This window comes from Perognathus longimembris, chromosome 5, assembly GCF_023159225.1.
Source record: "Perognathus longimembris pacificus isolate PPM17 chromosome 5, ASM2315922v1, whole genome shotgun sequence".
NCBI lineage: Eukaryota > Metazoa > Chordata > Mammalia > Rodentia > Heteromyidae > Perognathus > Perognathus longimembris.
Genome location: NC_063165.1, coordinates 7,140,754 through 7,161,511, shown reverse-complemented (window position 1 = coordinate 7,161,511; position 20,758 = coordinate 7,140,754). Strand labels below are relative to the sequence as shown.

At 38.6% G+C, this 20,758-nt stretch overlaps 1 protein-coding gene across 3 annotated transcripts in view; it reads right to left on the bottom strand.

The window, feature by feature from the left end:
- Cryzl1 (crystallin zeta like 1) overlaps positions 1-20,758 on the bottom strand; it is a 46,078-nt gene that overhangs the window by 11,199 nt on the left and 14,121 nt on the right. For 2 of the 3 annotated variants that reach the window (XM_048346275.1, XM_048346274.1), the window contains 6 exons: positions 15,428-15,502; positions 12,256-12,333; positions 8,620-8,692; positions 6,001-6,045; positions 4,104-4,172; positions 264-397 (listed from right to left, as the gene is read on the bottom strand). In XM_048346275.1, coding sequence (XP_048202232.1) covers positions 264-397; positions 4,104-4,172; positions 6,001-6,045; positions 8,620-8,692; positions 12,256-12,333; positions 15,428-15,493 — 465 coding nt within the window. In that variant the 5' untranslated portion in view covers positions 15,494-15,502. Of the gene's footprint in view, positions 1-263; positions 398-4,103; positions 4,173-6,000; positions 6,046-8,619; positions 8,710-12,255; positions 12,334-15,427; positions 15,503-20,758 lie in introns of those variants that run through there. The other variant, XM_048346277.1, reaches the window with a different exon arrangement.

The window sequence follows — 20,758 nt, the reverse complement described above, 5'->3', positions numbered from 1 at the left end:
CAGCATTCTAATAACAAAAAAGATTGTTCTGCTATTTATTCTATTGATAGGTTCACAAAAGGATTAGATACCAACCATCCTAAAGCCGACTTGTATGGCCTATTGATACAATCTGCTTATGAGAACAAAATGGAAGGTTGGGAAAGAAATTAGTTAGGACTCTATTGACAAGTAATTCTATTAGCACATGGATGGCTGTTTTCATATACACTAAATTTACTGTACATTGGTTTATCTTTTTTCTCAAAACCATTGGCACCTACACTTGCTCCATCCATTATCAGGACTGATTTTCCAGGAGAGAGATGAGAAAGATAATGTAGGGCTGTATAGGCTCGTACTCCATCCCGAATGGTCCCAGCTGCTTCTGTCCACGTAACCTTCTCTGGCTTATGGACTGTCACAAAGAACAAGAGAAGAAAATCTGTTAGTAAGGTGTTAGTAAGGTACAGCCTCCTGGACCTGGTTCTCTGCACCTCTACTCCTGTGGACCGTGGCCTGGGCCCACGACGCAACTTAACAGTTCCCTGTTTTCTTCTTCTTTTTGAGACTATTTTAGACTAAAAATTTGGGGTTGGGAATGTGGCTTAGTGGTAGAGTTTTCGCCGCGTGAAACCCTGGGTTCAATTCCTCAGTACCACATAAACAAAAAAAGCCAGAGTGGTGCTGTGGCTCAAGTGGTAGAGTGCTAGCCTTGACTAAAAGCAGCTCAGCGATAGTGCTTAGGCCCTGAGTTCAAGCCCCAGGACTGGCAAAAAAAAAAAAAAAAAAAGAAAAGAAGGAAATTGGTTTAGGTGTATTGAAAACAAAAGTGAGATACAGCTTTAGGTCTTGTTAGCTCAGACTAGTGTTGAACTTGCTACGCAATGCAAATAGGCCTTAAACTTGTGAGCCTCCTGCATTGGCCTCCTGAGTTCTGGGATTATTGGCATCCTTTAATTTAAAGAAATGTTTCCATTCTTTTTTGTTGTTGTTGTTGTTCATGGGGCTTTGAGCCACAGCGCCACTTCTGGTTTTCTGGTGATTAGTTGGAGATAAGAGGCTCAGGGACTTTCCTGCCTGGGCTGGCTTTGAACCCAATCCTCAGATCTCAGCCTCCTAGCTGGATCTCAGCTAGGATTACAGGTGTGAGCCACCAGTACCCAGTTAGGAAGGTATCCATTCTTGTCCATGTATAACCCATTTAAAATAATACCCAGTGTGGGTGTATAACTTAATCTTCTTATCCTAAAAAAAGAAAAACATGCACACAAGTACATGTAACCTAAAAATGTAAAGCAAATAGACAAGTAACCACTTTCCTAGGGGAGAAACAGTATCTCATACTATATGGTGTCACTCTGTTCTCACTCAGTTTCTTCTTTAAGCATGCATTTCTAAATAGTATCATTTACTTTTGCCTGGACATCCTAAGCAACTGTTTCTATTGTGCCCTTTATATTCTATATTTTGTTTTAAAGACACATTCTTTTTGTGCCTTTATTGGGGAGGCTGCATTCATTTGTGTGGTTTTATGCTATTGCACCACGTGGAAACACCTGTTTGGTTATCCATTCTCCAGCTTATGAACACAAATTGTCTTTTTCTGGTAGTTTCAGTGCTACTAAGAATGTTCTTGTATAAAGTATAACCCATGCACGGTTTTCACTAGAGTATTTACCTTTTGCAAAAAAATTCTAGGTCTTGGGGTATGGTACCTTTAATGTAGCTACTTTTCTCTCTCTCTCTCTCTCTCTCTCTCTCTCTCTCTCTCTGCTGGTCCTGGGGCTTGAACTCGGGGCCTGGGCTGTCCCTAAGCTTCCCTTTGCTCAAGGCTAGTACTCTACCACTTGAGCCACAGCACCACTTCCAGTTTTTTCTGTTTATGTGGTACTGAGGAGTCAAAACCCAGTTAAACCATGTACACTAGGCAAGCACTCTACCTGTAAGCCACATTCCTGGCCAGTAACTACTTCTTTCTGAGTGCTCGGTTTACTTTCCCAGAGCAAAGAACTGTTTCCCTGGTTAATGTTTGATATCATCAGGCTTAAAAATTTCCTGGATTGTGGATTATGGAGATACAATTTATATTTCAACTGGATGACTCTTCAGTCACTTCAATGGTGTTATGAAAAACACGTATCGGAACGATGCCGAAAATGTAAATGAAGGAGTTGCACATAGCTATAACTCCTGCACAGGATTGTGAGGGTAGAGGCTAGACTACATAAAAAGACTTTCTCCAAAAAGCAGAAGAGGCTGGGTGCTGGTGACTCATACCTGTAATCCTAGCTTAGAACCCCAAGATCGGAGTTGGGAGCCTGCCTAGGCAGGAAAGTTCGTGAAACTCTTACCTTCAATTAATCACCGAAAGTCTAGAGGTAAAACTGTGCCTCCAATGGTAGAGCACTAGCCTTGAACAAAGAAAGCTCATGCCCTGAGTTCAAAACCCAAGACTGGCACAAACAAAACAAAAATAAAAAAGTATAAATAACATCCTAATGCTGCTTTAACATTCATCAATGGCTTTCCATTGCACTTGGAAACAAACAAACATAATACACAGTTTTAAAAGTTCTACATAATATGCCCATTTAGGTGTATATTTCAGTAATTTTTATTTTGTGCTAATATTGCAAATTGAATGCTGTTTTCAGAATATAACTAGTAATCAACTTGTTGTTGAAGTGATGATTCAAGTGGTATAGAGTACTTGCTTATCGAGAGAAACCACTCAATTCAAACTATAATATGGCCAAAATATGAAAATAAAATCAACTTATTATGCTTTTTAGTGTCTTAGCAGCTCTTTCAAGTGTTTGCTCTAATAGCTATAGATTAAGGTGTACGGAGTCACAGGGTTTCAGCAGTACACTAGTGCCATCTAGTGAGTATAAGGAGCACTGAAGTATACATCAGCAGGGAATGAAAACAGGACGAACATTAAGTATTAAGTACCATGTGACATCCCATACAGTACTTTATTGCTTATGAAACTCGTTCAGATAGCTATGTTATGAGCTAGGTATTTTGGTCTTCTTTCCTTGGTTTCTGGCTCCAAACTTCCATAGTCTTTGTTATTTTCTAAATGTCTCGAGTAGCTTCCCTTTATCCCATCCCTACTCTGGTTTGAACTCTGGGCCTTACACTGATTTAGCTTGGCTTGCTCAGGTGGATTTTTACCACAAGGGTCATGCCTGCAGCCCAACTTTTTGCTGGTTATTTTGGAAATTGAATCTCATGGACTTTTCTTCATGTATTGGTATTGAAATGCATATGTCAGCCTCTAGAGTAGCTAGAATTATAGGTGTAAGCCATAGGTGCTCAGTTAGAATAGCAAATTTGGGGTACATAATAGTATCTCTAAGTGCCTCTTTTTTTAATTAAAAATATTTTTGAAGAGGTCTGGTTATGTTGCCCAGGCTGACTTTGAACTCCTGGCTTCAGGTGATTCTCTGCATCAACCCTGGGTAGCTGGCTCATGAGATGCACCCAGCAGAGTATACGACTGTGTCTGGCATCCAAGCATTCTTGTGTTTCCTTTATTACTCAAGTGATGAGGAATGTTTTTACTACCATCATGAAGTTTGTCTCTGTGTGTGGACATTTCTAAACATCTATATTCACATTTAAATATTATGCACTTTAGCATGAAAAAATTACAAATGAATACAAGTCAGAAATATTATACACAGAAACAAAAACCAAAAACAAGCATTCATAATTCTCTCCTGGCTCAGACTCTACATGCAATGTCTAGACTTTTGTACTGTGGGTTTTTTTTTGTTTTTTTTCAGCTAATTGTCAAGGCCTCTGGGGATGGAGCTCAGTGGCACAGCACTTGTCTAGTATGTTCAAGGTCCTGGGTTCAATTCCTAGCATCTAAATTCAATTAGTTAATTAATTTAAAAATTTAAGGATATAACTTCAGAGCTAAAGAATTTTGAAGTTTCAAAATCTGTATTCTTTTTAGTCTAAATATGAATGCTATGAATAATTATAAGCTAGAAGTATTTATTTGACCAACCAACAATTATTTATTATGTAAATGATTTGAAAATAGTTATACCACACATTAGTGAAATAAGATTTTAGATGAGCTCCAAAAGGCAACTGCCACATACCTAAGTAATGCTCATGGACTCTCACAACTTCACAAAGTCCCGGGTCTTCAGAATCCAGGGGCAAAATTCCTAAAAATTCAAACAAGAAATTTAAGACCAAAACAAAACAAAAAAATCCTCCCAAATGAATCCTTTCCTAATGAAATGTATTCATGATAATTTTATTCTATGGAATTATACGGAAGGTTGTAGTAATTACAAGTATGGAGAAGGGAAAGATTTCATAAACATGGAACTACATGTTTTCTGGTATGAACACTGATACCCATGTTATTGCTTTCTCTCTGTTTCCAAGTTAACAGCCAAGATGATAGTCAACATTCTAGAGCCAATCAGAGTTTGGGACACCTGGTTACAATCTCTAACCCAAGCCTTTAGCTTAGTTTGGTTCCATAATATACCTTGCTATATTTTCAATAAAATTACATTGTCCCCTAAGCTACTCAGATTTTTTTTTTTTTTTTTGGTCAGTCATGGTGCTTGTACTCAGTGCTTGGACACTGTCCTTGAGCTTCTGTGCTCAAGACTAGCGCTCTACCACTTTGAGCCATAGCTCCACTTCTAGTTTTTGGGTGGTTAATTGGAAATAAGAGTCTCGTGGACTTTCCTGCTTGTGCTGGCTTTGAATAACAATCCTCAGATCTCAGCCTCCTAAGTAGCTATGATTAAAGGCGTAAGCCACCATCACCTCCCTAGTTACTCAGATTTTTCTTAATATCTGAACTTTTAACAACCAAAAAAATCCTGACTCTATGGCAGAAAAAAGGAAAGAACAAAAATATCAGTTCTTCAAGAAAATATTTGAGTCAAAGTCAATCCTTAAAAAGTAGAAGAAATGTCAGGTTCGAGTGGCTCAGGCCTGTGATCCTAGCTACTCAGGAGGCTGAGATCTGAGGATCATAGTTTGAAACCACTCCAGGCAAGGAAGTCCATGAGACTCTTAGCCCCAATCAACTACTGAAAAAAAAAAAAGCAGGAAGTAGAACTGTGGTTCAAATGGTAGCCTTGAGCAAAAGCAGCTCAGGTACAGCATCCAGGCCCTTAGTTCAGGCCTCAGGACTGGCACACATACAAGAAAACAACAACAAAACAACAAGAACCTTTCTACAGATCTATGTATGTATCCATCTATGTATATGTCAATCTATCTATGGATCTACTTTCTGTGGTACTGCAGTTTGAACTCAGGGTCTCAAGGTATACTACCACTTGAGTCATGCACCTATCCCTTTTTTGCTTTACTTGTTTTTGGGATAATGTCATGAATTTTTGTCTTTAACAGCTTCAAGTATGTCAGGAAGTCAAATATTTTCTACGTTTATATGAGTATCTCCATGAAGATGTAGAAGTTTCAAAAACTACTAAAAAAGTGATACTGTATATATGTTTGTGACTAATGTGGCTTAAGTTTAAACACGTGTTTTTGCAAAAACATTAAAGTAATTAGAAAAAGTCTACAAGTGAAATGGTAGTTCTGTGGGTCAGAGAGGCAGAGCTGTGTACCCGGCCACGTCAGGAAGCCAGCCTCAAGCGCAGGATGGGTGACTTGACTTTGCTCTAGAAAGCCCAGACGGGATGAGGAATGGACAGGAAAGCATGAATTCAGCAACTCTGGTCATTTTTCGGCCTACAGTAGCCAAATATTGGCAGGCTTTTAATGTCCTGCTAATTAAAGATCAACTCTCTCATTTTCTTCCTCAATGGACATTTGAGAGCACACTCCAATGCCAAGAACACACCTTTTGCACTGCTAGGGATTAAACCTGGGACCTCACATGTGACAGCGAATCCCTCTTCCATAGATCCACACTTCTAGCCCAAGAAAGTATTTAAAGATCACAATGAACTATATAACGACATAGGAAAAGAGATGGCTTGAAATTGAACTGTAACTTACCAACTACTTCATCATCTGGTTGAAAGAACGATACCTTGCTTCCAACTAAATAGTAGAGAAAATTAATGGTTATGATGATACGACTAAATATAATTCTTGTTTAACAAATCAAAGGATCGCTGGATTTACAAGAAGACATTTGTTCAGAGAAATGGCCAAGGAGCCCTAGGACATTCTGATGGTCTAGAAGGGCTGGAGGATAGAATACTTTGGTTTCTATAGAAATTTTGGGTCACATGTTTTCTCTCTGTGGCTGTCAGCCAATTTAGCCAACTATGTGGATTACAAGTAAAGGAAGGGAATTCGTTCTATAGCTTATATGACGCTTAATCTCTAATTGTTAATTAAAATTAACTAATGTGTGCCAGTACTGGGGCTTGAATATGGGGCCTGGGTGCTGTCCCTTTATCTTTTCACTCAAGGCTAGTTTTCTACCACTTGAGCTACAGCTCCATTTTCACTACATACTAGTGGCTCATGCTTGTAATCCTAGCTACTCAGGAGACTGAAATCTGAGGATCACGGTTCAAAGCCAGTCTGGGCAGGAAAGTCCCTGAGACTCTTATCTTCAGTTAACCACCAGAAAACTGGGTGTTGTGCTGTGGCTCAAAGTGGTAGAGTGCTAGCCTTGAGCAAAAGGATAGTGCCCAGGTCCCCAGTGCAAGCCCCATGACAGACAAAAAAAACAAAACAAAAAAAACCACATGGACTTCCCTGCCTGGGCTGGCTTCAAATTGTAATCTCCAGATCTCATCCTCCTGAGTAGCTAGGATTACAGGCATGAGCCACTGGTGCCCAGCCACAGTTAGTTGCATGTGTGCATGTGCGTGTGCATATACGCAGATCCTAGGGCTTGAACTCAAGGTCTGGGCACTGTCTCTGAGTATTTTTTTTGTTCAAGGACAGTACTCTACCACTTGAGCGACAGCTCCACTTCTGACTTTTCTGGTGGTTAGTTGGAGATAAGAGTCTCACAGCTATTGTGCCTGGGCTGGCTTTGAACCATGATCCTCAGTAGCTAGAATTACTGGCAAGAGATACCAGCACCCAGCTCTAGAGTTAACTCTTTGAGAGCAAGGACTTTGTCTTATTTACACTCCAAGCATTTAGCAAGTGCTTATATTAAGTGTAGAATAAATGACTATCTAGTAATTATTGTTTTGTTTTTACTTTTTCAATAGTCTAAGCAGACTAAAGGAGAGAAAATAAAATTACCATTTAGCTAAATCATGAGATTTTAAGAAAAATATATTTCATACTCTAGATTAAGATCACAGATAAAGCTTGAATAGTCTCACTTGTATTAACATTTATCCATACATATATGTAGTAAAAGAAATCTTACATTGATCATAAACTAGTTATTATTGAATATTAATAGGTCTGTTTAGAAACAAATTATCTCAAATACTAAGCTTACTGTTATAGTGTCAAACGATTGCTTTTTAATCAAATACTATATACTATATATACATATATATACTATATATACATACATATATGTGCACGTGTATATGTGTGTGTGTATATATATATATGTATACATATAAATTTTTTTTCTATAGTCCTAGGGCTTGGGTGCTGTTTCTGAGCCTCTTTGTGCTCAAGGATAGCTCTACCACTTGAGCCACAGTGCTACTTCTGGCTTTTTCTGAGTGGATTATTAGAGATAAGAGTTTCATAGATTTTTCTACTTGGGCTAGTTCAAACCACCATCCTCAGATCTCAGCCTCCTGAGTAGCTAGGATTACAGGCCTGAGCCACTGGTGCCCAACCATAAAAAGTGCTCTAAGATGATCATAGATGCTTTTTTTTTTTTTTAATCAGAAACTGTAATTGTGATTTTCAGATGAGAACACTGCTTAGCTTATAAACGTTTAACTTTAGGTGAATTTAAATTTGTTGGTGATATAGTTACCACTGATTACCAAGGCTAGCTCTCATGAGCAATTTATGCTTGAGGATGAAGGTCAGTGCCTAGCACTGAGAAGGCCCTGGCTTGATGCACCTAATTGTAAAGCAGGCAATGAGGGAAGGAAAACTTGTTGATCATCCTATTACTCTACTTGGTTATTCATATATTATACTCCGAATATTTACAGGATTCTACTATGTTCTTTAATTATTAATTAAGTTCTATTTTGAAATTTTAAAAAGGCCATTTTATTATAATATTTATATTTGAAAGCATATATAATTTTATATCATATATGTATATATTTATGTTATTATTTAACTTCTTTTACTAGATCACTGGACTCCAGTGCTTCACATCTGTAATCTTAGCTACTCAGGAGGCAGAGATCTGATTATTGCAGTTCAAAGCCAAAGCCAGCCAAGGCAAAAAAACCATGACACTCTATTGCCAGCTAACCAGCAAAAAAGCTGAATTGGGAATTGGAACTGTGTCTCAAAGTTGCAAAGCCTTGAGCAAAAGAGCTCAGGGACAATGCACAGGCCCTGAGTTCAAGTCTCACGACCACTGCCTCCAACAAAAAAAGCTGAAATGGAGGGATGGCTTAATGTGGAAGATCACCAGCGGTGTATGTGCATGTGCATATAAATAAGCTGAATAAAACAAAAGAGAAGATAAACAGATATTTACATCTGCAAACTTACCATCTAACACAATTCCAGCAACTTCTCTCCCAACAGGAAAGAAATCCTTTTCCATTTTCATTTCTTCTAGAAGCTAAATGATGATAAAGGCTGTTAAAACATTATTGTCAAAAAGCCAAAAAAAGGAGAGAATTCATTCTGGAGTCTAGCATACATGACAAATGTAAGATCAAAAGTCAAGGCAGGGAAAGAGAAAATATGATTCGATTTTTGAAATTAGACAAAGCAAACAGCTTTACAAGTAGCTTTCTCTACAGAATAGGAAACCAAGAGTTTTCAGAGGAATTAGTTGATATTCAGGATATAACCACGAGGAGCATTACGGAAACCACCATTGGCAACCTTTAGTTACTCTTTGCTCAGATGAAGTAAAATTACATCAGTAACATGTGGTGAAACACTGTTTGCCAGTCACCTATTCAAGCAGGATGAATAAAGGAAATCTGGCCAGTAGGGACAAAATGTTGTCCACTCCCAAACCTTTAAAGTCATCACAGGCTGGATATGCTGGTGGCTCAAGCCTGTAATCCTAGCTATTCGGGAGGTTGAGATCTGAGGATAATGATTCAAAGCCAGCCTGGACAGGAAAGTCTGTGAGATTCCTATTTCAAATTAGCCATTCAAAAACTGGAAGTGGTGCTGGGGCTCAAAGTGGTAGAACTCTAGCTTTGAGCAAAAGAGCTCAGGCCCTGAGTTCAAGCCCCATGACCAATGAAAAAAAGAAATCATCACAGATTTTCTCACAAGTCTTGGGTTAGGTAGCAGATAGGACAAACTAATGGATATTCACAGAAAAATCGCCACATGCTGCTTTCAGACTCATGATGTGTGAAGTTTAAGACTAACTCTTTATTCTTAAGAGATTAGTATTTTGTTAGATTCTTAGCAAATTAGTAAGTTCATGTCTTTTGAAAAAACATAGTAAGGTAAACCTGTATTTAAGTTCCTGATACAACACTGGAAATCTTGAACATATTTAAAAGTATCAGTATTTATTTGAGAAACACTAAGGAAAAAAGAAATTGATCTGGGCATTAGTGTCTGTAATCCTATCTACTCAGGAGGCTGAGATCTGAGGATCACAATTTGAAGCCAGCCCAGGCAGGAAAGTCTGTGAGACTCTTATCTCCAATAAATTACTCAGAAGAAGCCAGAAGTAGAGCTTAAGTGGTAAACTGCTAGCTTTGAGCACAAAGAGGCTCAGGGATAGTGCCTGGGCCCTAAATTCAAGCCCCAGGGCTGGCAAAAACAACAACAACAACAACAAAACCAAACAAAAGAAACTGAAACAATTTGCGTGTCTCTTCTCTTTTTCAATTCAAAAAAAAAATACTATATGTCTATTTGCTTTTCAGAAGTCTCTTTTTCAATGTGGAACATTATAATTTTCTTATGATGTTCACATGACAGTTTCATAGAAATATTGTAGATTTTCATTCAGATATTACTATTATTACTATTGGTGGTCGTGGTGCTGGTGGTACTAGCGGTTGAACTCAGGACCTTGCACTTGCTAGGCAGGCACTCGAGCCATGTACCACCCTATTTTGCTTTAGTTATTTTTCAAGTAGTGTCTCACATTTTTATTCAGGATAGGTTTGGACTTTTATCCTCCTACCTATGGCCTTCTGCATAGCTAGGATCACAGTTATGTCCACTATACTCTGCATATTGATTAAAATGGGGCCTTGCTAATAACTTTGTGAGGAGACAGGCCTTGAACCTTGACGCTCATGATATCTGCCTCTCAAGTACCTGGGGTACTAGTCTTGAGCTATCTTGCCTGGGATTACCGTTTTTGAGTTACAATAGTGATTTTAACAACTGCATCCTACCTTTTTCACTTTCTATAAGCCTTTGCTTATTATTATTTAACTAATATTTGCTGTGAATTACCATTTCTTTCTGTTATACAGGGAGATTCTTTCCAGATTTGGGTTTGAATAGATTTGTCATAGTTTTTGTTTTTTTTTTAATGCAGCTTATGAACACAAAAGTCTATAAATAAGCACTCTTTACTAATATTTTTAGTGAAAACTTGGAAGAAGATTACTAATTCATTTCTCAAGTCAAACTCCTGACAGAGTTGACTAATGGTAATGTTCTTTCCTCTTTGGCTTTATTAAAGAAAACTTTTAGATGCCTACAAATTATGGTGACAATATAACCTAGTAAAAGCAGGGTCTGACAAACAACAGTTTAATCTTTCAGAACAAGTTGGGTGCCATTGGCTCACACCTATAATCCTTGCTACTTAGGAGGCTGAGATCTAAGTGCGGACATGGTTTAGATCTACTTGGGGCAGACACACCCAAGAGACTCTTGTCTCCAGAAGGATGGAAGTGTAAATGGGGTTCAAATGGTAGGGTGCCAAAGCTGAGCAAAGAAGCCAAGTGGGAATGAGAAGCTCTGAGTTCAAGCCCCAGTAGGGGAAACAAAGCAAACAACACTAGAAAATGAAACAAAGAAAAAAATCTAAGGAAAAGTTGGGCCTGTGGGCTGGGAATATGGCCTAGTGGCAAGAGTGCTTGCCTTGTATACATGAAGCCCAGGGTTCAATTCCCCAGCACCACATATATAGAAAATGGTCAGAAGTGGCGCTGTGGCTCAAGTGGCAGAGTGCTAGCCTTGATCAAAAAGAAGCCAGGGACAGTGCTCAGGCCCTGAGTTCAAGGCCCAGGACTGGCAAAAAAAAACAAAACAAAACAACAACAACAACAACAAAAAAAGTTGGGCCTGTGATGCATGCCTATAATCCCAGATCTGGGCAGCCTGAGGTAGGAATATTGTAAGTTCAAGTCCAGCCTGGTCTACACAGTGAGACTCTGTCAAAAAACAAACCTGAAAAAACTTTCCATTCTCTCCTTATTGTGACACATGTGAATATTGTTTATTTACCATTTGAATACTTCCCATGTTTTTTGTTTTTTTTTCTGTTGGTGGTGGTGTGTTTTTTTTTTTGCCAGTCTTGGGGCTTGAAATCAGGGCCTGAGCCCTGTCCCTGAGCTTCTTTTTGCTCAAGGCTAGCACTCTACCACTTGAGCCACAGTGCCACTTCCGGCCTTTTCTGTTTATGTGGTGCTGAGGAATTGAACCCAGGGCCCTGTGCATGCTAGGCTAGCACTCTACCACTAAGCCATATTCCCAGCCTTCCCATGTGTTTTTATGGTCAATAATAAGAGAGGACTAGAGGATAGCAGAGTAGTACAAGATCTGAGATAGGTGTTGATGAGAGAGACAAAAAGAAAATGATCAAGATTATGAACTATGTGTAAAGACATGAACTACAAATGTCTACATAATCAATGGTTAATAAATTGATTAGATTTCCAGTTTCTATTATTATTGCACCAACAAAGGTAATTTCTTCCTTGACTTATCGGCCTTAATAATTATAAACTCAGTTTTCTACAAAGTAAAGAAGTTTATAACACAAATTCCTAAAAATTCATGACCTCCTATGTAACCATTGATTTATATAATATAGAATTACATAAATACAAAATGTTGCTAGTGGCAGTTTTTGTCAAGGACAACAATTTCTTGGCACTCTGGGGTCAGTTTCCATTATGTTTGTAAACTAAATATATGTTGAAACTCTCCTTTGACTTTTGGTAATAATAAAAACACCAGTACCTTTGTATTTATCTGGCTCAGAGCACATGCTTTAACTTGAAGTTTCACAAAGTTATCCTCTGTAACAGGAAGATTTTCCTAGTGTCAAACAATAAGAAAATAATGTGTTACACAATGCTATGGGAATACTTCTTATTTTGTGAAAATTTTCATGCATAATTGAACAATGTTAGACTGATCTCAATTCTTATGGCGAACATTTTTTTGTTTTTGTCAGCTGTGGGCTTGAGCTCTGGGCCAGCGTGCTGTGCCCGAGTTCTTCAAGTCAAAGCTAATGCTCTACCACTTGAGCCACAGCACCACTTCTGGTTTTCTGGTGGTTAATTGGAGATAAGAGTCTCATGGACTTTCTTGCCTGGGCTGGCTTTGAACTGTGGTCCTCAGATCTCAGCCTCCTGAGTACCTAGGATGACAAGCATGAGCCACAGGTACCCGGTTGATGCCTAACAATTTTAAAAGCTACAGTTACCTAACATCTATATAATAAAAACAGAATAAAGGTGAGGGAACAGATGACACTGTATGAAAGGAAATGTACTTAATACCTGACTCATGTAAATGTAACCCCTCTGTATATCACCTCCAAAATAACAATAAAGTAAATTGGAAAAAAAGAATAAAGCTGAGAACCGGTGGCACGCCTGTAATCCTAACTATTCGGGAGGTTGAGATCTGAGGATCACAGTTTGAGGCCAGCCTGGGCAAGAAAGTCCATGGGACTCTTATCTCCAATAAACTACACAGAAAACACTGGAAGTGGTGTTGTGACTCAAGTGGGAGAATGCCATCCTTGAGTACAAAGAGGCTCAGGAATAGCACCCAGGCCCTGAGTTCAAGTCCTAGGACCAGAAAAAAAAAGAATAAAGGAAATTTTATAGTATTATTTATAAAAACTTTAGGGTTTATATTTTGAAAAGTACTAACACACTAGCATGGGTATATGTCTAGATAATAAACTTAGATTAATAAAGTTGAGCAACAAATATGTATTTTATTCCAATTTAAATAATCTGACAGTATCAGACCTTACAATTCATAATGGATATCTATAAACATACATACAACCAGCAGTCTTTAGTAATATTCCGATTTTATTATGCTGTATATAAAATTATTTATAGAGTCACCTGCTTGTTTCTTCTTAACATACCTTGGACATTTCAGTGTGTCCCATGGGCTATGAGAGGCCAACATCCAAAATTAATGGAATTTCATTACTTATTCAGAAAGCATTCCAAATTCAGGCACTTGGAATCATTTAAGCCATACTATTAAATATATTAATACCTTCTCCAATGATCTTTACCCTGATGTCATCATGAATTCAAACACTCTCAACTCTTGATATGTATAAAGTTAAATCAAAGACTGGCAAACAGCGACTCTTGTGTAGCTTTACCCTCTAGGTTCTGCCAAAGAGATTACTGTTTTACTTGACACAAACACTAACTTTTTTAAATTTCAGATTTGATATTTAGCAATATATGTGAGGATGCCCAAAATATTAATGAATTTGTAAATTATACTTTATGCGAACCTGGAGACAATTGTTTTCTCTAAGGCCAATCAAATTTTAGGTTTTAGATACTCCTTATGATCCAGTTGTAGAGGACAAACTGCTTGATATTTAGACACCTGATTTAAATAATTTTTGAGTTAATGAAAAGGAGAAAAATTGGATTATGTTCACCATCCAGGAATTCTATTATGAAATACTGATAAACATACAGCAATTATTTTTTATCCCTAAATTACAGTGAAATTATCCTAGGTTACCCCAAACTTTTTTTAAATAAACCATTTGTAAAAATTTTACTGTTTATGTTTAAAGTAGTATAAAACTAGAGATCAAAGGTCAATGAACGAGGTAAGTTTGGCATGTTTCAAAATTTATGTGAAAGATTTGAATTAAACCCTTAATATCTTAAAAAAAAATGTTTCCAGGTGCCAGTGGCTCATGCCTGTAATCCTAGCTACTTAGGAAGCTGAGATCTGAGGATTGAAGTCCAAAGCCAGCCCAGAGGAAACTGCATGAGACTTATCTCCCATAAACTACTGAACTCCGGTAGTAGAGAGCACTAGTCAGGAGCAAAAAATTTATCAGGGAGAAGGCCAGGGCCCTGAGTTCAAGCTCTAGGACTTAAAAAAAAAAAACCCACAATGTTTTTCTACCTTTTTTGCTTTATAAAACAGTGTATTTTCTTTTTTAAAAATGGCTACAATCTGTAACCTTGTGTTGTCTGCTATTCTGAGTAGATGAGACAGCCTTTCCTTACCCTCATCCTGCTAGAGAATGAACCCTTGCAGGCCAGACAAATGCTCTACCACTGAGCTACATTCCCAATAAATTGGGTTAATTTTGCAACATACAGACTATTGCTGTTGTTCTGTTTTCCTCATGTCTTTCACATCACTACTCAGAGGAACTGAAAACGTCTTTTATAGTAGCTCTTTTTTTTTTTTTTTGGCCAGTCCTGGGCCTTGAACTCAGGGCCTGAGCACTGTCCCTGGCTTCTTCCCGCTCAAGGCTAGCACTCTGCCACTTGAGCCACAGCGCCGCTTCTGGCCGTTTTCTGTATATGTGGTGCTGGGGACTCGAACCTAGGGCCTCATGTATCCGAGGCAGGCACTCTTGCCACTAGGCTATATCCCCAGCCCTTTTATAGTAGCTCTTTTAAAAATATATTTATAGCTGGGTGTCATTGGGTCACATCTGTAATCCCAGCTATGCAAGAGGCTGAGATCTGAGGATCGTGGTTCAAAGCCAGCTGGGCAGGAATGGGCCATGAGACTCAATGCCAAGTAACCACAAGAAATCAGAAGTGGCAATGTGGCTCAAGGGGGCAGAGCACTAGTTTTGAGCAAAAGAGCTTAGGGACAGTGCCCAGGCTCTCAGCAGTTCAAGCCACCCATGGCTGACAAAAAAAAAAAAGATGTGTGTGTGTGTGTGTGTGTGTGTGTTTGTGTGTGTGTGTGTAATATATACATATATTTATACTCTAACATGAACCACCATTTTCACATAAAGATTAAATTAATTTGGGGACCTTCATTTAAACTTTTGCTTATTTAGTTCTATTCAAAATAACTAATGCTGTACTTAAAAGCTGGTCCATTACTCATGGAAAATACATTATCTTATCTCATTTAGTGACTAAACAATTTTTCTTACCTTTTCTTGAAATACAAATGCTATTTCTTCATTTGTAGAACCTTGTTGAAAATATAAGCCTTTCATAGTAGTCACCTAAAACAAAACAAAACAAAAATACAATTGAAGTCTCCCAAAGGACGTGAAAACTGGAAAGATCTTACTGGCAAAGGCTAAAATGGCAACTATGAATACTGTCTTCAAACAGGTAAATTTAAATATGAGATCAAGTAAGAAATATACAGCGTGAGAGAATGATGGTGCACACCTGTAATCCTAGTTTAAAGTTGGGGGATTGGGGAAGGAGTAGGAGCATCTGTACTTTAAGAGGTCAGATAGGCAATAAAGAAAAAAAATAAAAGCAAAATAAAGGAAAAGGTGAACCACTAAGGACCTGGTTAGAATGGTTGAAACTGTAACCTGTAATTCTTCTGTAGCAATTTATAAGCCTTTTCCATAGCTAGTTCATCCTCCTCCCCACCTCCCATTTTGGTGGTACTGGGGGTATGAATTCAGGATCTTGAACCTGTGAGGGTGTTCTACCATTTGAGACATTTGCATTTTTTTTCCCCCTTTGGTGCCAGACTTGAGGTTTGAACTTTGGGCCCAGGCACTGTCCCTGACCTTTTTTTTTAGCTCCTGGCTAGTGCTCTACCAGTTGAGCCACAGGTCTACTTCTGGCTTTTGTAGTATTGTTGGAGATAAGTGTCTCACAGACTTTCCTGCCAGGTGTGACTTTGAACCCTGATCCTCAGATCAGCCTTCTGAGTAACTAGGATTACATGCATGAGCCACTGGTGCCTGGCCCTTTTGTATTTTTTTTTTCACCTTGTGGTCAGTTAGGCCTGAACTTTGATCCTATTTCTGTCCTCTGGGTGTCAGCATGGCGGGGACATGCCAGTGTGCGCCCACCCAGACCTTGTGCTTTCCCTGTAGCTTGGGAGACAACAGGGGCATGCCTCTGGGCCCAGCCTCAATGGAGCCTTGTGAACTTTCATCCCAGAAAGCACAAGTCCCAAACAGCTAGGTTACAGGCTTGCGTGGGCCCAACTTCAACAGCTTCCCATTTTCATAGTAGTCATATTGAAAGCCTTTAAAAATGGAAATTTATACAAGTATAACACAGATTTAGAAAGCATACAAATCGGAAATGTACAGCTTGTCCAATTTTAAAGTGAACGTCCTCCTGTCACCCAGGAAATATCATCACAGGCAATCCAGAAGCTCTTCTGCCTGCTTCTAGTCACTACGTGCCTAGCCCTCTTAAGAAACCCAGTACCCTAGACTTGAAACAGCACAGCCTTCTTTTGAACTTACACAAATGCGACCACAGCCCACCTTTAGGTTTGCTTCATCTCTCTTAAGATTGGTTCTGCTCACGAAGCTGGTGGGTGCAGTCCATTCATTACAGCTCTGTTATTTCTTTTTTTTCTTTTCTTTTTTTTTTTAATTTTTTTTCTTTTTTATTTTTTTTGCCAGTCCTGGGGCTTGGACTCAGGGCCTGAGCACTGTCCCTGGCTTCTTTTTGCTCAAGGCTAGCACTCTGCCACTTGAGCCAAAGTGCCACTTCTGGCCATTTTCTATATATGTAGTTCTGAGGAATGGAACCCAGGGCTTCATGTATAGGAGGCAAGCACTCTTGCCACTAGGCCATATTCCCAGCCTCAGCTGTTATTTCATTGTACGAGTAAGTCACTATCTGCCCATTCCACTACAGATAAGACATTTGATTTGTTTCTAGTTTGGGGACTCTCAAATATTTTGAGAAGCATTTTTGTAATAGTTATTATTGCATTTATTTTATGGATAAGAAAACTGCATCTCTCCATCCCCAACTGGTGACTGAACTCCCCACCAAATAAATCTCAAAAGAGATGAAGACTCTCAGCTGGGGGCTCATTGCACCAGTTGTGCTAGAAGTGGGACACAAACCAGGTGCTACTGACGAATTCCAACTTTATTACTTTTAACCATTAGTGCTTAATGGTTTCCTGCCCAGCAGGGCATATGACTTAAAACTAGAATTTTTATATCCTTTAGGATAATTATTAAGTACTTGTTGATACAACTGGACATATATAAAATTTGTAGGTCCCAATATACACAATGAAAGTGTGGAGAATCTAATTTAGAAATTATTAAAATTTCCAAGCTGGCAATAGCAGAACACCAAACTAAGGACAGGCCCCTTCTAAGCATGAGCTCTGGGAATACTCTATAGTTCTCTTGTCCACGTACCAGCCTGGTTTCATGCTGACATGTTAGTAGATCTAATTGGATTCATACAAAAGGAATTTTCCTAAATGTAGCTGAGCTACATTGGATGAGATAATCCAATGCTGGGACTAATGAAATGTGAACACACATTTAAGACAGATGAAGATTATATATGTAACATGTATCAACAAAGTATGTAAGGACAGGATGACCTAGGTCAAATGCCACTTTGGTTATCGAAGGTCATTATTTGTACCAATGTGTTTTGGGGCACGTGGATAAAAGAGAAGAATCTTAGCATAGCTACTACCTATATTCCCCACATTAAATCTATCTTCCTCTGCTAATTTTCAAGGTTCTTTAAAACAGCTACCAACCTTCTTTCAGTCTATTTTACTCCACCCACAGCTTTCAACTTCATAACGCTGTTTGTGTCAGCATGACTTCACGTCATAGGGTTGCCCCCCCCTCCCCCCAGGTCTTCCAGGCATGGCCTGTTCTCTGAGAGTGTGCAGTACCAACACTACCGATTCTGCTAAGTAAACAAAGATCAAGTCCTCTCCCCTTCTCTGGAATCATCCTTGGTGACAGCTGGTCTAACCTATCTGTTCCATGCTTCTAGCCTTCATTACATACCAATTAACTTTATTCTATTCAGCAACTGGGGATCTTACTCAGCCATTGGATGCTTGGATAAATCAACACCCTGGTTATTTTGCTTGATTGTTTGTTTCGAGACTTGCTGGCTTGACATGTAGCATAGGCTGGCTTCCACCTCTTGGTCCTCCTGCCTCTAAATCTGTGTATTGGGATTACAGATGTACATAACTTGCTGAGCAATACCCCTTATTATTAAATACTCAAATTTAGAGTTCCTAGAGCTGATTCTTCTAGGAATGGAATAACTCCATATCAATATCTTGATTTTAAAACATCTTCCTTTGTGATTATAGAAGCCCCTTTTTCTCTGCTCACTGAATTTAAAAACGAATCTGAACTTGTGGCCCAGATTAGTAGTCAATGGACCTTATAATATGCTCCTATTTCAGAGTATGGAAGACAACTGTTTATTCATACCTTGAGAAAATATTAAAAAAATAAAGTCCCGGGCGCAGATTCATGCACCTGTAATCCTAGCTACTCAGGAGACTGAGATCTAAGAATCGAGGTTCAAAGCCAGTTTGGGCAAGAAAGTCTGTGAGACTCTTTATCTCCAATTAACCCACCAGAAAACTGGAAATGGTGTTGTGGCTCAAAGTGGTATTGCACTAGCCTTGAGCAAAAAGAGCTCAGGGACAGTGCCCAGGCCCTGAGTTCAAACCCCAAGGCCGACAAAAAATAAGATAAAATAAAAATAAAGCAAAAGTTATGTTCATAATAATGCCAGTATTCTCAATCTAATCACACCAAATAGTTCTTCCAAATTAAGGGAATAGTGGCCTAGTCTGTGGAAAAAAGTAGTTAATCCAGTAACTGTGTGTGATCAAAAATAGTCTCAAAGTTACAACGTAAAGCAAGAAGGATGATTTTACAAAAGTGGCCAAAGGGAAAATGAGAAACTACTCATAATTTGTTTTGCAACCCTGTCAAAGAAATATGGAATTCCTAGCACTAGGAAAATGGTAGAATAAATGATATTCAAGGCTTGCAAGATTTCTTAGGCACTGGTCCAGATTAAACAGAAGACTTAAACTGATTATTTAATAAGACTGTTAATGCATTTAAGGGTATTTGCAGAAAGAAAAGAAAATAATTATGCTAGTATTGTAAGTAACACTAGAAATTATGTGGCATCATTTCTAAGAAAATTATACAATGTTAATATTATACATATCCTACTATAAACTTTCCTAAATCAAAAGAATGCCGTATAAAATTTGTGGGTTTTTTCCCACTGTAGTGTTGGAGATTGAAACCAGAACCTCATAACGTGTTTAAGTGTTATACCATTGAGCTACATTCCCAGTAAACTTTTTTTTTCCAGACTGAGCTTTGAACTTAGGGATCTGTGCTTCCTAGACAGTCATTCTACAGATAAGCTATGCCTCTAAGCCAGTAAAACTACATTGAAACATGTAGGCTAAGCCAGGGCAGGTGGCTCATGCCTATAATCCTAGCTACTCAGGAGGCTGAGATCTGAGGATAGCAATTCAAGGCTAGGCTGAGCAGGAAAGTCCGTGAGACTCTTTTCTTCAATTAACCTCCAAAAAAGCCAGAAGTTGGGGCTGTGGGCTCTGCTAGCCTTGAGCAACAGATCTTGGTAACAGTGCCCAGGCCCTGAGTTCAAGCTTTGATACTGGTTACACATGTACACAAAATGGCTGAAATGTCTTGTGAGAGGCATAGAGATTTTGTCCTTGTACAAGTGTATCAGAATTTTAAAAGCATTTTACATAAATGGGAAAACCAAAGATAATGTTAGTAATACTTTAAAAGAACAAAATTCATAATGGATATATATGTACATACACAAATTGAAATATGTAGAAAAAGAAACTGATAAATTTAAAATAATTTTTGGTAAAAGTAGTAATAAGACTTTGCACACTTGACTATAAATATTTCAAGAAAGTATTTAATAAATGGTATCTAGAAAATCAAGGGGAAGTAATTTCAAATGGTTTCTTCTTGAACAGTAACAAGAAATCCACTGACCCTTCTCTTGTTACAGTCAATCCCCAAGCTCATCTATTAATAATTAAGTAAAGCCTCCACAGATCATTCCTTACCTACACTTTGAAGCCACGAGTGTCCCAAATATCAGGTCAACCTCAAACTCAACAGAATTATAAGTGGATTCATCTTTCCTACTCATCTCCAGCCATCAGGGATATCAGAGAGTCAGTCATACCCCTTCTTTATAGTACATTAGTTATGTTCTTTGGCCTTATCATGTCTTGTCTGGCCTACTCACTTTTCTCTTCTCTTTATTTTTTTAAAAACTGTTATTTCTGGGCTTGGGGATATGGCCTAGTGGCAAGAGTGCCTGCCTCATCTACATGAGGCCCTGGGTTCGATTCCCCAGCACCACATATACAGAAAATGGCCAGAAGTGGCGCTGTGGCTCAAGTGGCAGAGTGCTAGCCTTGAGCAAAAAAGAAGCCAGGGACAGTGCTCAGGCCCTGAGTCCAAGCC